At 38.7% G+C, this 19091-nt stretch overlaps 1 protein-coding gene across 2 annotated transcripts in view; it reads left to right on the top strand.

Moving 5' to 3' along the window:
• The window catches only part of ZMAT4 (zinc finger matrin-type 4), a 316551-nt gene that overhangs the window by 203418 nt on the left and 94042 nt on the right, over nt 1-19091 (top strand). For both annotated transcript variants that reach the window (XM_045821472.1, XM_045821471.1), the window contains one exon: nt 5549-5776. In XM_045821472.1, coding sequence (XP_045677428.1) covers nt 5549-5776 — 228 coding nt within the window. The remainder of the gene's footprint in view (nt 1-5548; nt 5777-19091) is intronic.

The following is a 19091-nucleotide window of genomic DNA, read 5'->3' on the forward strand; positions in this document are numbered from 1 at the left end:
AACACAGCCTCTCACAACAACTCCAGCTGGTACAGATACAAATGGGCTCCTAGAACACTCATTCAGTGAGGGAAGCCTGTGCTACAAGGGGCCCTCCCTCCAGTAGATAATTCTGGTTTAGGGGGGTTCCCCCTCATATTAATTGCAACATATCACACAACCCAGAATTTGTATCATGATTAAGAGTACTGTAGGTGAGAAAGGCACATCTTAAAATGAATAAATTCCTCAAACTATTTAAAAAACCCCAAGTCCTTTTTGAGAATGGGCTAATTTGTGTTATCCTAAAGCTCTTTAGCATCAGAGAGAGAAGGGGAGATGTTTGTGGAAGCCCCACATGGAGGCAGGGCAGTTGAAGGGCACCCGTGTCCCTGGTTCAAAAGGTAGACAAGCAGGTGAACATCCCATTGATGGCCGACTGTGTTACCCCCTAACCCAGCTAAGGAAACCCACTTGGTAGATTGACAAGTGAAACTTTGGGATCTATTTATTGGTGGATCCTTTCTAGTTGGTAGAAAGCGCACCTGCCCTAGGCTCTTGAACAATTATTTCCAAACATTTTACTAATTCCTGTTTCTCCATTGTGATGTTAACTGAAGTCTGACCCCAGAAGCTAGGGTGACCAACTCATTCCAGATTGCCCAGGACTTTTAGCTTTGGCACAAATGTTCCAGGAGCCCTCTCAGCCCTGGTCAAACTCGGGTGGTTAGTATCAGCCCAGAAGCTCAGAGTGAGGGTTTGGATGTCACGATAAACAAATCAGAGCAGGTGGCTTCCTGTTCAAAAGTGAAATTTCTAGAACAGTGTGCATATTTGCACTCTCTGAAATGTATGGGCATAGGTTACTGTGGCAAAGGAATACGAGTCAAAGAATACTGATCTTCAAAACATACAGTTGAATCCAAAAGACAGACGAGAGTGGGATATGTGCTTATACTCTGGCCTGTTGCCCTTCCAGAATTTAGCCTTCACTTCCCCATAATCTTGTCACTTATTTGTTACTATCTACCTCGACTCAAGTGCTGAAGGATACAAGTTAGAAGAAAAAAGAAAACTCTGGTTACCAGTTAACTTTACCCACTTTGCATGTGAAGAGCATTAATTAGTTAATTCAACAGAAGGCATGATGTATATATACCCTGTGTGTCTGCCACCACACAAGGTGCTGGCCTCCTGGAGAGTCTGGCCGAATGCAGTGTTACATGGGAGTGAGGGTGTGTTCTGTGGGAGGCACGCACAGGATGCTCAGGAAATAGTGTTGGTATTAGATCAACTGTAGTTGTTTTCCAGGAAGAAACAAATATAGGACAGAGGTGCTCCAGACAGCTGCAAATGGCTGTCGAGATCTGGCTTCTTGACAAACGTGCAAAGCACTAAAAATGACATTGAAAATTATGCCAGTCTCAGGTGGTTCTGAGACTCAAGTTTTGGACAGTGACTTATTTGAACTGTCTCAATCATGAAAATAATTTGAGTTTACTCTGAACTGGCTACAGACCTGTGATCTTTTGTTCAAAATATTTAGAGCTGAATGAATTTTGAAAATCAGAAATTTTAGGAGTTTTGGTATATAATAAAATACACGTACCACATATGTTTCTATGGATCTGAAATAGCACATCATGATCTGAGATATAAGTAATTCTTTTGCAATATGTATGTTTTTAAACTAAGTAATATAAGTGTATATAGACTATAAATGGACTTTTGTTAATTTGGATCCAGTTTTGATGACAAAAAAATCACAAAGATAGTTTTAAATTTCAGAGTTTTTAATTTTTTTATGAATTAAAATAAAGGACTCTGGAAGACAGCAAACACAAAAGCATTAAGTATCAAAGTATTAGTATTATGATCTATTGAAATTCTCTTACACACACACACACACACACACACACACAATTACAAGGAGGTTGTTAGGGCCTTGGGGCCTCACAGAACAGATGGGATCAAGAAGCCCCAGAGGGACAGGTGTTTAGCTGCCACGTGGAGAGGGCTGGCACACAGCAGCAGACCAGGCTGAAGATGGTGCCTGCCTATCCAAGGTAGAAGGTCCAGCAGCTCAAGGTGTATCCAAGTTTCTGCATGTGGAAAGAAATTAGAACTGCTTTTTAACTTTCATCATATTAATGCATACTATCAGCTACTATTTTGAAGAACCTTTTATATCTTGGCGAAATCGAAAACTGATTGGGTTTTAAGAAAATACCAAGTAATCATTATTCCTTCCTGTCTCACAGATAAAGATGTGACATTTTGGTTATTGCCTACAAAAATTTTGCTCCATTGCTGTTAGATGTAACATGAGACTTTGTCTTATGTGAAGATCCAAGGAGACTTTAAAATAAGTCACTTTAAATAAAACTTGGCAGTACAGAGGTCAGCGGTTCACAGTGTTGGTGGTGCATTAGAGAGATGGGTGACCGTGGCGGGGGAGGAAGGTGCTAAAAGCCTCCTCCTGCCCGGCTCCTCCTCTGAGGTTCTAATATAATTGGTCTGGGGGGCAACCTGGATATAGAGACTTTTTAAAGCTCTTGGTGAGTCTAATGTTCGTCCAACCTTGGAAACCACTGGTTTTCAAGAATTCACTCTTGGTTTTAAGTTCTACATAAAGAGAGTGAAGTCAATATTTATTTATTTATTTATTTACTTACTTACTTACTTACTTATTTGGGGTAATTCCACAGCATTATTTAAACAATTTTTTAAATTGTTGTTCAAGTACAGTTGTCTCTGTTTTCCCGCCTCCACTTTAGCTAGATGTATTTGCAACTAAAATGAAAATATAAAGCATGGAAGTAAAATAAAAATTAACTCCACGCCAACTAACCAGTTTTGTTAAAAACATGTTTTAAACCAAAGGATAATCTTTATCCTACTTTGTATGTACTTTATGAAAATAATATATTTTGCCAAAGAAATGTGGGCGTTATGGTCCAAGTATTCATACAGATTTAGCACTATAACCTGGAAAATACTCTCCTGGTACACAGTTCTGTTATTTGGCATCTGGTTAAAGCCATAAGAGAGACTGAGCTTCTGCAACTTGTTCTGTCACTCACACTGTGGACTGTAAAGAGATGGTGACCCTGAATGTTAAAGTTGTGGGAACCAGAGACATCAGAGATGTTGCCAAATGTTATACAGGCCAGTGGTGGGGGAGTCCAGCCCAACCTTGATGGCGGACTTTGATTCAAAGCTGTTTCCACTCCCCTCACACTACTTGGTTTGCCTTTATACGAAATACAAACTGGGTTGAGATTGGTGAAGACAGTTGGAAACAAAGCATTAATATTCCGGGCTATACAGAGGATAGAATTATTAGAGAGGAGAGGCTATAATGCAGACACAGCCTCAGAGTATTTTCTTAAAAGCAAGATAAGATTACTATCTTATTTGACAAACACTCTATCGTGCATCGCTCCTGCTAGAATGTGGTATATAAAGTATCAATTGACAAAGTAGACTCTGAAGGGTTTTTCTGGGGCCCAGTTTAGAGAAAAGTAAATTATGCTTCGAGGATGAGCATTCGTTCAGATCGTGAACATTTGATATGTTTTCCGTTGTCATCAAAAACAATAGGCAGCTATAAATCCTCAGAAATTGATAAGGATACAGGAAACTTGGGGAGCAAAATCCAATTTCCTTCAGAAAAGTGGATGGTAGGCCTTTCACACGCAGGTCAACTGCGTATTTGCAGCTTTCTGTTCGGGTTTCCAGGCCCCCGCAGAGTGACTCGGGGTGGCTGCTTGGATGGTGTGCTCACGCTTGAGGTTCGTTTTCACACAGTGATTTACCACGGAAGGTGGCCATGAAGCTTTTAAGAAGTGTATTATCTCTCTAAGTCCTCACAGAAACAATACCGTGGCTCCATCCAAGCTGGTGAAAACATCCTGATCTGACGAAATCTCTGGGTAGAGAGGAAAAGACTTTCTCAAGATGTAGTAACAGGCATTCCTTAAATTAAAATGTCATTTAGCAAATACTAACTTCTATGTCAGTTATTTAATCTAAAAAAGGGAAAGTCCACAGAAAAGTTATTTGAGAGCTTGGAGGGTTAATTAAGTGGTTGCTTAACTTGCTATTGAGGTTCTGTACCTCAGCTTTTTCTTAGAATGATGCCAATTTTCATGGTTTTGCCAGCTGCCTTCCACATCACAGAGAAAACGACAAACAGAAATACTGCTATATGGCATTTTGGCTAGGCTATGTGAGAATTTACATTTCTTTTTCTTTGCCAAAATATTAGAATAAAAAATTCCCCTAATTAAATTAAATCCTATATAAAATACAAACATGACTGAGGTTTAGAAAAAAAATCCCTTTGCTTATTAAGAAGCGTGAAAAGAGTCCTTAGGGGTATGAGAGGAAACATTGGTCTTAGAAATTAAGGATTTGGCATGGAGTCCTACCTCTCCCGTAACTAGATATCTCACCTTCAGTAAATCACTTGGCATCTCTGCCCTGGCTGGTGTGGCTCAGTGGATTGAGCTCTGGCCTGCAAACCAGAGGGTCACCAGTTTGATTCCCAGTCAGGGCACATGCCTGGGTTGCAGGCCAGGTCCCCAGTGCGGGGCGAGAGACAGGCAGCCACACACTGATGTTTCTCTCCTTCTCTGTCTCCCTCCCTTCCCCTCTCTAAATATAAATAAATAAAACATTTTAAAGAATCACTTGGCATCTCCGAAGTCCATCCTCTGGGAAGTGGGGCAGTAATCAGAGTCACAGTTGTTATGAGGATGAAAGCAGCTTTTATGTTGTGATGTATAAAAAACTTATTTTTTACTTTCTGTTAGTAAACTTCAAGTTGCAGGTGTATTTATTTATTTTTATTTATATTTTTTTGCCTGGACCAAAAAAACCCTATAAGCTTACAACGGAATGTGTTAAATTAATAGCTGGGACTGTGCAATCTCAAAATACTGATAGTGATACCTTTTCAGTTTAGACAAGTAACATCAGCTCTGTGGTATTTGCCTTTTTTTTAATGTACTTTCAACATTATTTTAGCAGGTATAGTTTGAAAATAACCTATCACAATAAACAGAAGTAACTGACAGTGAAATCAGCATGATTTTATCAATTGGTACAATCCATGTCACTGAACGATCTGCTACCATTTGGGCAAATCCTTTATCGGTAATTTCATTTATGACACACAAATGTCTCATTCATTCATTCATTCATTCATTCAGGGTATTTCAAGTCATGTTTGTTCAATGTTTACTTCATGGTTTGCTTCAATTTGATTAACAGACCATTCCTAATCTCCAAGAGTTTATTTTTAAAAATCTTTTTTTTTCTTTATAAGGAATAGTCTCCTAGCAGAGGTAAGCATAACAAAGTGAGAACTCTGACCTCAATAAATTAGGAATATTTATTGTATCCTGACTTCAAAGCGCAAAGGCTGGCAAAGATTATTTTTCCGTCCTCAATAAACTCTTGGCTTTTTGAGCTCTGTGATGAATCTGAGATGCTTCACCTCCGGAGACTGAGGACAAGTGCACTAACCAGGCTTGTGCTTCTCTCTGGTTGTTTGCCTTCACAGCAACCCCCCTCAGCTCACTTAAGCCTCCGAGGGTGGACACTGGTCCGGTGGTCGCGTCTCCCTACCAGAGAAGAGACTCAGACAGATACTGTGGGCTCTGTGCAGCCTGGTTTAATAATCCTCTGATGGCCCAGCAACATTACGATGGCAAGAAACACAAAAAGAATGCAGCAAGAGTGGCTTTGTTAGAACAACTTGGGACAACTCTGGATATGGGGGAACTAAGAGGTAAGAGAAACTCTGCGAATTTCTGCCCCAGAACTGGGCTTTCAGAGAAAGGCTACATTTTCACAGATTGGTGTGATTATTCCTATTAATTAGGCTCATCTGAAAGGAATAGAAGAAAAAGGAAATGAGCAGAAAACTAGCTCAGTTTTTGTGATCTCCTTTGTTTCAAAGAGTTTATTTCCATATTTTCATCGACTGTTTTTCAGATCAAAGCCACCCATCCACAAATCAGATTTCATGTCCTTTGTTTCATCTTTAAACATCTTCTCTAACAAACGCTTTTGTACATGAACAGTAGGAGAGAAGATGCTAAAAAAGGCCAAGTAGCATTTTCTTATTCAAACTTTTGTGCTATTAAGAATTCAGCCCAAACAGGGCAATGCACTGACTCCACTCGATGGCTTCTAGCAAGGCCTAGCTCCTTTAACAGAAATAGCCTGGAAACTGAGGCAAGATGGTGCTGTGTGCCACGGTTCCTGGCTACCCCACCCCATTTGACAGGTATTTTTTCCATTTGATGGAAACCATGCAGCATTCAAAGTTTGTGTGAGGTTTCGCAGAGGCTGCTGAGCAGAAACCCGGAAACTGTAGGGTGAGGATCAGTCCTGTGGGTTTCTTAGGCAGCCAGGTAGCTGTTTTTGATGGAATTTATAGATTATTTCATCGTCAATAACTGTTTAAGCATTTTTGATCACCTAAACATTTTTGATCAACTCAATGTTGGCAGTGTAGGAAAAAATGGCATATATTTCTGAGAAAATAATCCTGTGAAGGATGCTGTTAACACTAGACGTCAGAGGTTGTCTGCGTGACGTAAGCTGTTGTAGGCTGGCCAGGGAATCATCATTCACAATAGCCATAATAACAAAGTTTGCAAATCAATTTCGCAAATGCAGCCTAGATTTAAAATAGTTCTGTGTGTAGAGCCTACAGTTTTTATTGTCCCAAGCAGGCCATGAGCCTCTGAGAGTGGTCATTGTAGTCAGGATATAACCTGTTACAATTCTAGACCAAGTAAGTGGGATAGAAGATCGTGCTGTATGAGCCGAAAGAAGGGACAAGTCACTTCTGATGCTACTGGTGAGGAAGATTTCACCAAGGAGAGGGACTTGAGGTGGAATTAGAAAGGTGTGTAGCATTTCAGCGGTACAAAGGCATTCCATGTGAGCAGGGTTATATGTCTAGGCAAAGAGACAGGAAAATAGAAGCTGTTGGCTACCTGGCAAATAAACACATTATTAAGAAAGAATCCAGCATATATTTAAGATCAGAAGTCAATTGGTATATCTGTAGAGCTTGATTAGAAACTGATTATTCTAAGAAATGTGATTGAAAATGACAAATAAAAGCAAACATTAACAACACTTTGCTTTTGTGTATGTTTTCTAGCTATAGAAAAACAAAACGGATTTAATATTTTTCTATGTTGAATGATCTCATTGCAGAAACTTTGGAGTCATTGTTATTACTGCTGTTTGTTGGGGGATTTCTCATGTTCTCAGTCTATGTCTTGTGGAGACAATGCAGGAGGAGTCTCCCCATAGCTGAAGGCCTGCCCTGACTCACTGTTACTGGCAGATAACAATCTGACTCAGTGGTTCCTTCATGGCAGGGCACTGAAGGGGAAAAGCAGGACTTATGTTTTGTGCCGGATATCACAACATATGGGAAAATTATTCCTAGAGTACATTCTTCTTGTCAATGTTGAATTATCCCTGCTGCACCTTTTATGTGCAACCACATCTTAATGACATGGGCGTCTGAATTCTGCTGCGTCGGAGCAGCTTGCCTTTTCCACAGAAGACAAAGAGGGCTGCTCTTTGACTTGATAACTCAATGTGGCTATGACGTGGTAACAGTGAAATGCAATTAGCATGGAACTCGGAGTCCTTGAAACCAGCCTTTTCCCCTACCCCTGGTGACATCTTGACATATGTTCATTCCAGCATTAAATATTGCAGAAGCTCAAGGAATAAAGCAATGATGATAACTCAGCACATTTTAAAACACATACACACACAGACACACCCCTATTTCTAGAACACTTCTAATGCATGATCAATTAATTAATAAGGGCACAAATGCTAATCAGTTATCGAAGGCATAGCCGTCACTTTTTAAAAAGTGGCATCGAGCAGTTGGAGGATAATATGGCAATGCCCCGGGCTTTCTTTCCCAGCACGTCTCAGCTTTTTAAGCAGTGTGTTTACTTGGTTACTATGGTTTACCTGGTCATCCGTTTTTCTCCCTGCTCCCCCATGAATTGTTAGCAACTCGAAAGCATCCCTTACTGTTTTGCTCACTGATGTGTTCAAATCATCTAGAACAGTGACAGCCACATAGTAGGTACCCAATAATTGCCAAGTGGATAAATAAACAGCAAAAACAATATTTAAAAATCACCTAAAATCCTACATTTTAACATGGCAATCATTTTCAATTCTAAAAAGATCCTGATTAAATAATTTTCACAGGAAATGATTTATGATGTTTTTCTTCTAAATTTCAAAAAAATGTTGTATATTTTATGTATCGTCCCATGAAAAGATATTAAGTGTTACAGTTGAATGAGTTTTAACCATTCAAACACCTTGTAATCCACACCCTTGTCAAGAAAACCCCCACGTGCTCCTCCCCAGTCAATCCTACAACTCCTGTTCCAGGGAACCACTTTTCTTATTTTTGCACCATAGGTTAGTTTTGCCTGCTCTAAGACCCCATATAAATGGGAGCAGAAAGTATCTATTGTGTGTGTGTGTGTGTATCTTTTTTTGCGTAGCATATTGTTTTTGAAATGTATCCACTTGTTGCCTATAATGCAGAGTAGCCTTTCTTACAGAGTACTAGCACAGTTTGTACATCCATTCTCCTTTTGATTTTTGAGTACTGTTTAGAATAAAACTTCCGTGAACATTTTGCTGTTGTTGTTGTGATTGACATGTTTTAATTCTTTTGGTAAATTCTTAGGAGTAGAATAGGTGGGTCTTAAGTTGGATGCATTTTGAACTATGTAAGAAACTGCCCCAATATTTTTCAGAGTAGTTTCATTATTTTGCATTCTCAAAAGAAACATACCCCCTTATCCACAGTTTCACTTTCCCTGGTTTCGGTTATGGTCAACAAGGGTCTGAAAATATTAAATGGAAAATTCCAGAGATAAATGGTTCCCAAGTTTTAAGTCGAGCGCTGCCCTGTAACATGAGGAAATTGTGCACCATCCCGCTCAGTCCCACCTGGGATGCGGCCCATGTCTTTGTTTAGCTTATGCGCTCTGTATGTGCTTCTCTCCCCTTAGTCACATAGTAGCCATCTCAGTCACCGGGTCCGCCGCTGTGGTACCACCCTGCTTGTGTTCAAGGCATCCTTATTTTACTTAATAATGGCCCCAAAGCCATTGACATAACTTTTATTACAGTACACTGATATAATTGTTCAATTTTATTATTAGTTACTGTTGTTAATCTCTTCCTGTGCCTAACTGGTAATCAAACATCATGGTTATTTATGTGTAGAACAAAACGTAGCATGTAGAGGGTTTGGTACTACCTGTGGTTGCAGGCATCCACTGGGGATTCTTGGAACATAGTTCCTACAGATAAAAGGAAAGTACTGTATATGAATTCTGTATTCTCACCAACATGTGTTTTCGCCAGGCTTTAAATTTTAGCCACTCTAGTGAGTACAGGCGAGTATTTCATGATGGCTTTCATTGGTTTTTCCATATTGATGAAGATGCCAAGTGCTTTTTTAATTGTGCTTATCGGTCATTTGTGTATCTTTCTTTGAGAAGTGCCTGTTCGTGTCTTTTGTCTATATTTTTCAAAATTTGGTTGTTTGCCTTTTTTATTATTGAGTAACTGTTAGGTAGAAGGTTTTCATGTATTATTGATACAAATCCTTTGTCAGATATATGCATTGTTACTATTTTTCTCCTACTCTGTGACATGGATCCTCACTCTTTTAAAGACTATCTGGTGGGCAGACATTTACATTATGGAAGTCTAATTTATCTCCTCTTTTTCTTTTTGTGATTATTGCTTTTTGTGTCCTGCCTACAATAATCTTTGTCTACACCCACGATCAAAGGCATTCTGTAAGTTCTTTTCTACAAAGTTTTTTATTTTAGCTTTTACATCTATGATTATGGTGTATCTCAAATAACTTTTATATATGATATAAGGTAGAAGTTGAAATTAATTTTGTTTTAATTCATTTACCAGGTTGTTACAGAAAATTTGTTGAAAATATTTTCTTTTCCCCATTGAATTGTCTTTGCACCTTTATTAAAAATCTATTGATTACGTGTAAGTCTATTTCTGTACAATCTATTGTGTTCCATTGATTTCTTCCACCATCTTTATGCCAGGATGACATAGTATTGATTTTTCTGAGCATTACAGGAGGCTGGATATTACCGGTAGGTAGTGCGATTTCTCCAGGTTTGTTCTTCTTTCTAGAAATTGTTGACTGTTCTAAATCCTTTGCATTTCTATGTAACTTTTATAATTATCTTTTTAATCTCTACATAGAAAACTTTGTAATATAGAATGGGTTTGAATTAAATCTGTAGATCAATTTGGAGAGAATTTATTTAAATTCTTCACAATAATGAATATTCCAATTCGTGAACATCCTATATCTCTCTATGTGTTCTATAAAATTCTATCAGTTCTATCTGCAGATTCTATCTGCAGTTCTCAGTGTAAAAGTTTTAAGCATATTTGTTAAAATTTTCCTCAGGTATGTTGTGTTCTTTAACAGTAGTATGTTACATTTTTTGAAATTTCATTTGTGTATGTTTGTTACTGATATATAAAAATGCAGTTGATTTGTGTATATTGCCCTTGAATCATGTAACCTCCACATAACTTTCTACCTATTATTTGTATATATTTTAATAGCACAAAACTCTTATACCTGTATTTGTGTGTATTCACACTATTTAGCCATTGGAAACTATAGAATGGTGTCGACATTCTTGCCTTCCTTTGCTTGAAGTGGAAGATCAATTCTTTTTTAAAAGAAGTTATTTTTATAGGATGACAAAGAATTTTAAGTGGAATTGATCTAGTTATTAATATGCATAACCTGGTTACTGACTCAACTTTAGTGATATTCATTCTGGAAAACAGATGGTATTTGTCTCTCCTTCCAAGTTTTAATTTGTTAAGAAAATCAGTCACCTCTTTCTGAATTTAGAATCTAATGGAGAATACAAAGGAAGCTTTTGAATTATGGAATGATAAAATTTAATGGTCAGAAAGTACTTTAGAGGTTTGCTTTATAGTTTAAATTCTTCTTGTCAGCATAGAACACAAATATAAAGCAGTTTCTTATGTAACAGTATAAATTATGAAATTATAGTTAGGTGAAAACAAAAGATTCATATTGCAGACTTTTATTATGTATTCTTTTACAAGTTTTAAGATTGAAAAATGTAGTTATTTCATTGTTTCAGAGGAAACTAGGGCAGTGATTTTCAAGTGGCATGCCACAAGAATTTTTAAAACAAGCAATACTTGACTATTTAGTCAAGGGCACTGACTTCTTTTCCCTTAGATTGTCAGTTTAAAAAACGACAACAGCCAACACAACAATAGCTATCTGGTATGAATGCCCCATCTCAAACCATAGATATATAGTTCATATAATAGAATTGCATCTTACTGGTCACATCACATAATGGGGTTGTGTGTGATTGGTTAATTCTTGGTACCATAAATCCCTATATACAAATATAGGCACCTGATTTTTTAAAAAAGTCACTTTGGAGCAAAAAGGGTAGGTAATTACTATTATTATTTTTTGGTGAATCAAATATATATGTATTTTTTGTCAGATTGGCAAAAAATAACATATATTTTGGTGTCCCATAGAATTTTAGTAAATATGTGTGCCATGAGATGAAAAAATGGTTGAAAATCACTGAACTGGACTATTCTGGTGTTATTCTCATTTAAAGACACAGGCAAAAGAGCTTACTTGAAAACATCATGGTTTTTGAGCACCATAAAAACATGATATTTTATGGAAAGAACATAAAAAACATAATTGAATTATGTCCCTTATTTTTACAAGAGCAGGATTCTGAGGCCCAGAGAAATGAAGTGGCTGTCCCTTTCTAAGTTATGGCGAGAGCCAGGAATCCTCATTGTAGGCCCAATTTCCAGTGATTCATTATTGACTAACTAGAACTCTGATAATTAACCCTTTTGTTTCAAAATGGTTAAATTTGGGAGCTTGTATATTTCAGTATAAAACTTGCTTTGAACTCAAGTAGATAGTGGGCACAGTCAATTCTCGGTCTTCTGGGAATGAGTGCTTTGCAAAGTACATTGTGTACATTTAATAAAGGAGTTTTCCCCACATTTATGATTCCATCTTAGCTGGGATGAATATAGAAATGCAAAGAAATCATATTCACTATTCATAAGGCCTGGGATTCAGAAGCCAAGTTCTGTGAAAACACGCTTCTAGAGAAGCCACTCGAATTTATTACTCCCTCTCTAATATAACTTCCACCTTTATTAGTAGGAATGGGGGTTAGTTTCCAGAAGACACAGGAAGCTCATGTAGGACTTCCAATCATGAGAAGTAGTGTGTGAGTCAGAATGACCAGTGTTCCTTCAGAATAAGCATAATACTAGAGTGAGGGATTTTTACTTTTTAAATGATTCCTGCTGTGAACTTTCAGGTAATAGTGGATTGGCTGCCTCATATTCCATTTCACTTAATTTTAGTTTGGCCTTTGCCTACATCTCAGACAGGGAACAGCTTAGTCATACTATTCAGTGACTCTCCTGTACCTTCAGGTAACCCAAGTTACCTGTGCAATGGAACTTGGGCTCTGGATCTGTTTCCAGACTGGTGGAATTTCTTGGTTAACATGAACAGTTTCTAAAGGCAACCAGTGCAGCTGTTGCTGTGTAACAATTACCTCGAAACTTAGTGGCTGGAAACAACACTAGACATTTATGATGACTTGTAGGTTCTGTGGGGGATTTGGGGTCAGCTTGGCTGGGGTCATTCTGGCTTGAGCATTCTCACAACCCTGCAGCTGAGACAGGGGCCTGGAGTGCCGTCCTACTTTTAAGGGTGGTTGCTTTCATTCTGCAAAACAGGTTAGTGGTTGTCAGGCACTGGCAGTAGGGGAGGGAAAGAGGTTGACTACAAAGGGCAATAACAGGGAATTGGAGGGGTGACGAGACTTGTCCGTACCTTGCTGTGGTGGTGGCTATGTGTTTGTCAAAACCTGTGTAACTATACACAGAGGAGAGAACAATATGTAAATTTAAAAGCCAAATAAAAGAAAGTAGAAAATGTGGTTCACACATTTTCCTGTTGGCAGGAGACCTCCGCTTTTCTCCTCATGGACATGCCCCAGGGGTTTTGAATGTACGTATGATGTGGTGTCTGGCTTCCTGTAGAGCCAGCCATCCATCAGGTGGAAGCTATCTTTCTTAATTCTTTGAAGGTCACCTGGCATCACTTCCATCATATCCTATTAACTAGAAGTCAATATCCATTTGTATTAAAGGAGTGGTACCTATTTGAACAAATAATGAAGGAAAACTTACCTAATCTTGCAAAGGAAATAGACTTCCAGAAAGTCCAAGAAGCCCAGAGAGTCCCAAAGAAATTGGACTCAAGGAGGAGCATACCAAGGCACATCATAATTATGCAAGATTAAAGATAAGGAGAGAATCTTAAAAGCAGCAAGAGGAAAGGAGACAGTTACCTACAAAGGTGTTCCCATAAGATCATCATCTGATTTCTCAAAAGAAACCTTACAGGTAAGAAGGGGCAGAAAGCAGTATTTGAAGTCATGAAAGGCAAGGACCTACATCCAAGATTACTCTAATTCAGCAAAGCTATCATTTAGAATGGAAGGGCAGATAAAGCGCTTCCCAGATAAGGTCAAGTTAAAGGAGTTCACCATCACCAAGCCCTTATATAAAATGTTAAAAGAACTTACCTAAGAAATAGAAGATCAATGTCCATGAACAATAAAATGCCAACAATCCCACAACTATCAACAACTGTACCTAAAAAACAAAAAAACTAAAACTAAGCAAACAACTAGAAGAGGAACAGAATCACAGAAATGGAGTTCAGATGGAGGGTTATTAGCAGGGAGGGAGAGGTGGACAATGAACTGAAAAGGTACAGCGAAGAAGAAGCAGAATAGGTAGGCACAAAATAGTCAGGGGGAGGTTAAGAATAGTATAAAAAATGGAAAAACCAAAGAACTTGTATGTATGACCCATGGACATGAACTGTGGGGGTGGGGAATGCTGGAGGGGGAGGGGAGCATTGCAGGGTAGAGGAGGATAATGAGAAGGAAAAAAGTGGGACATTTGTAATAGCATAATCAATAAAATATACTTAAAAAACAAAAACAAAAAATAAAGGAGTGGTGAGGAATTACACTCCACCTTTGTAGAGAGACTCATCAGAGAATATGAGGACATTTGAAAACCACCGCAATCAGTCAGAATGCATGGGGACAAATAAATACCTGTGTGGCAAGCACTATGCTATCGCAGCCTTGCAGACTTTGTGGTGAAAAGCATCCTACTCATGGATGGAGTGAATATATGCAGTAAACAGATGAAGCCAAGGATTTTATTTTTTTATAGTGAAATCTATCAGGGATTTCTGCCCATTCTCATGGGAACCAAGGCAACAGAACACAGTCTCTCCAAGGTCCTCTGCTCCAGACCTGGGCCCATCCTGATGGCTGTCCTGGCCGAAGGTTGCAGAGAAAGAGTGTGCTTTCTCCCCTGAAGGTTGCTTAAGAGCCTCCACATGAATTTTAAGCAAATCTTTCTTCATCCAACAATCATACCCTCTTCATACTTGGCCACTCCATTAGGCTTGACGGATTACAAAGATTTGTGGACCAAATTAATTCAAGTTGATGGCTTGATTAGGTCTCCCAAACTCTGTGTGAGGAGGTCATAGAAGCAGAAGTTCTGATCACTTGACTTAAGGTCAGTTTTTTAGAAACAGAAACCTTATTATATGTTATTTCTTTATTTCTTCTGTGACTCATTCATTCATTCATTCACTCATTTTTTCTGTTCAGTCCACTAATATTGAACTCCTACAGAGTACCAGACACAGTATGCTGGGCATACTGCAGTGAACTGAAAGTGAAGGTTCTTGTCTTGAGAAGACAGAAAATAAACAAGCCAAGTATTTTTAGCCCATGGCAAGGGCTAAGGGGAGAGAAGTAGAGTTATATGCTGAATAATGAGATGGGAAGTGAATAATGAGATGTGGGTTCCTGGAAGTGGGATGGTTCGTGACAGCCATTTGGAGAAGCTGACATTTTGAACTGTGACCCGAAGGAAGGGAAAGATACAGACACGAAGCACCTGTTTATTCCAAGCAGAGGTACTAGCAAATGCAAAGGGCCCTGTGTGGGGAAAGGACTTAATACATGTAGGGCCTAATGGCTGGCAGAATGCCTGAAGCTAATGAGAGGGGTAGAGAATGAAACTGGGGTTACACAGGGTCACCTTGTATACATCCTAATAGGTCACTGTAAGAAGTTTTGATTGATTCTAAGTGCGTATAGGTGTTTGCATCTCATCGTACTTGTGAATCCAGATTCTCCACATTTTCTCTGCTGAATGGCCTGGTTCATTTCTATCCCAGATCACTTGCTCTTCTCTGTCCGAGAGCAGGTCCTATTTTTGCCACTCCTTTGTCCAAGGTCACATTTCTCAAACCACTAGCAGATTTTTGGGGTAGCAAAACTTTCTAGTAATAGGTCCATCATTCATTCATGGTTTTCAGGGCTAAAAATACCCTGGAGTTCCTTAGTAGTTAAGAGCAAGAACAACTGACATAGACCTTTTTAATACCGTTAGCAGTGGGTGGGTGGGTGGTTAGGTGGATTGGAGAACAGAAATTTCTTAACCGTCATTGAGTTGAGGATGAGATCAAGTTTGGGAACATCATGTTGGCTCCTGCAGAATAGCAGGAGTGTTAAAATGGAATGCATTAGGTGCATGCAGGCTTGTGAGGGAGAGTTTATTTACTGGAAACTGGGGGTTTATTTCCAGGATCCTGACCACTGATTAAGCCTTGTATAACTGGGCGAGCAAAAGAGCCAGGCTGCTCAAGTCCAGAGAGGTGAACCTGACAGTGAGATTGGACTGGAATTCCTGGACTTTGAGGTCAGGGGAGTCGGGTGAACCTTGAAGAACCACTGGAAGATTCCCAGGGCAGGCAGCCGAGTGGGACAAAGCTGCAGTCTGAGGACAGAGCCTATGCAAAGCCCTGGGGGCAGGGGACAGTGGGGCCCTTCTAGGAGCTGTGTTGTGTGGCTGGAGCTTAATGGCAGGTTTGAGAGTAACAGGAGAAGTGGCTAGAGAAATACAGTCAGGTCATGGTGGGAGCTGAATAGTTTTCATTTAACTTAAAGGCAACAGGGGAGTGATTTGCAGATTTTTAGCAGGAAAAATACATGTTGATATTTCTATTTTTGAAAGAGGTTTCTATAGACAACATTGTGGAGGCTTGATTAGAAGAGAACTAAACATGAGGCAGGGAGATTTATTGTAAGGCTATAAATTAATCCAGTGAGAAAGTATGCCAACGTCAACTAAAGAAAGTAGTAGCAGTGCGGATATAAGTAAGTGGAACAAAATGAGGAAAAAAATAGATATAAGTTCAACAGAATTTGGTGGAGAGTTGGTCCTGCAGAGTGCATTGACATGGTCCCTTCCATGCAGAGGCAGAGCCTGTCCCTGATTTACTGTTCCTGCCATGAGGCACACCCAGATACTGGTGCAGCCTTCTTCCAAAGTGTGAATCCCACTAGGATTAGGTGTTAGATTTTATCATTATTGGCCTTGGCAGAGCATCTTGAGGGCAGGGTCCCTGTCTTCTTTTATCATCCACAGCACCATAGATAGCTAGATAGATAGCTAGATAGAGATATAGATAGATATACATATATAGATAGATATAGTTGATAGAAGGTCTTTTTAAAAAATGTTCCATAGTTGTTTTATCTACTCTTCTATGGATGGACACTTCAGCTACTTCCTTATCTTGGTGAATGTAAATAATGCTGCATTGAACATAGGGGTGCTTATGTCCTTTTGAATTACTGTTTTGTGTTCACTGTATATATTTCCAGAAGTAGGATCACTGGGTCAAAAAGCTGGTCCATTTTTAATTTTTTGAGATATCTCCATACTGCTTTCCACAGCGGCTGCACCAGTCTGCATTCCCATCAGCAATGCACAAGGTTCCCCTTTCTCTACATCCTTGTCAGCACTTGTTGTTTCTTGATTTATTGGTGATAGCCCATCTGACAGGTGTGAGATGGTATCTCAATGAGGCTTTAATTTGCATTTTTTCTGATGAAAAATTAGTGATGTTGAGCATCTTTTCATATGTCTATTGGACATCTGTATGTCCTCTTTGGAAAAGGGTCTATTCAGGTCCTTTGCTCATTTTTTTAATTGTTTTTTTGTTTGTTTATTGTTTTTTTTGGTGTTTGTTGATAGAAGGTCTTGAATGAATGTCCAGTGATTTGAATGGTTTCACTTCTGTTAACTAACTTAAAAACTACACTCCAGATTCTCCAGTTTCTGGGTTGCAGTTAGAATTATCAGTCTCAAAGAGATAATTGAATATTTCCCAGTGTTGGATAGTCGATAAAAAATATTAGTATGTCAAGTAAGGTGTATCTTTATTACATTTAATAAGTTAAAAAAATTAGTTTATTCCTTATGCTTGTATTTTCAATCTCTGAAAGTTATATGTATTTTATCTAGTTGAGAATCATCAGAAAATAGGGCCTTTAAGCAGCTATGATAATTATAGAACACAATCTAAGTTGAATGGGAGGAAGAGGTGGCAGAAAAAAATGCTTAGCTTAGATTACACCTGGTTATTTTTGCATTATTATTTTTAATGTGTTTTGACACCTCAGCTGTTGCATATAGACTCAGTCTGATTTTCAGAGCCCACACTTTGGCTTAGATGATTGCATTGCTTAAATGGCTCATGTTCCTGTCATATCGTTGGACTGGAAAAACAGTCTGATATAGAAGAAATAATTCTCATTCATTCATTCATTCGTGCACACTTAGTAAATTCCTATTATGTACCAGGCTTTGTTTGTTGAAGTCATGCAGAACATTAACATGTCTGTGACTCATCCTGTAATCTCAAAGGTTTTAAAGTCTGAAGCAGGGAAGGAGAGCAAGCTAATACCTTTAATGAAACAAATACATAAAATATGAAAAAATGGAGCTTAGCAGTTATTTCAATACAAATGGGAATTGAAAATAGAGAAAAAATTATTACCAACTTGGAGCTAGCATTAGGTCATGTGGAAATTGGCAACCAGATGTTTTAGAACAGAGAGACGAACATGACTAAGGGCATGAAGTAATGGGGAAAAGATGTGAACATAATTAGCAATTGCATTTAGTAGGGTTAGATGTGTAAGTGAGATGAAGTCGGGGAAACAAATTATAAATAGTCTTGCCTGTCAGGCACAGCTAAACTATATATTTGATAGCAACAGGTTTTTTTTTAAAGGGACAGGGAGATGACATGTCACATTTGTGTCTTAGGGGGATTACTGTGTGACGGGTTGGAGTGGGCAGATTCGGGAGGTCAGGCAGCCAGGTAGAATCGATGCAGAGGTGTGTGTGAAGGCCTGGAGGGGTCTGAGGCAGAGTAGGGGGAAGAGTACAACAAATGAAACATGTATTCCTCTCTGCACTTTTCTTTATAGTCTCCCCCATAGCAAAATGAAAAGGAGCCAGAGATTAGAATTCTCAAAGACACCTTGGCAAGGCCTCGGGACCACTAATAGCAAAATATAAACTTAATGTATAATATGAGTAATAACAAATTTTTGTTCAATCTCAAATCCAACAAGGAACGTAGTTGATGAACATGCAAGTAGTGTATTTACATCCTGTGGGCAATTCTTCTTCAGCTGACACAGACTCTTGCCCATTATTGTTATTAATGAAGCTAATACATGGAACACTAGTCTAAAGAAGCTTAATGAACTCTTCATCATCACTGGCTAGATTCCAAAAAAGATGAACATGGCTTTTAAAATAGAACAATTCTGCCTCCATTTCTATATTGTGGGTGCCCTCGTTAATTAGAGAACTGGAAACCAAGTTGGATTTCTAATTTCAGAATTGGCTAATACATTGGAGAATGTCCTAAATTGGAAACTGGAACAAGGGTTCTTGGTTGTGAGATGTTGACCAAGAAAAAGGGCAAAAGCAACATCAAAACATACCCACCCAAATCCAAGTCACTT

The sequence above is a fragment of the Phyllostomus hastatus genome, unplaced genomic scaffold, assembly GCF_019186645.2.
Source record: "Phyllostomus hastatus isolate PE091 unplaced genomic scaffold, TTU_PhHast_1.1 phas_scaffold_46, whole genome shotgun sequence".
Taxonomy (NCBI): Eukaryota; Metazoa; Chordata; class Mammalia; order Chiroptera; family Phyllostomidae; genus Phyllostomus; species Phyllostomus hastatus.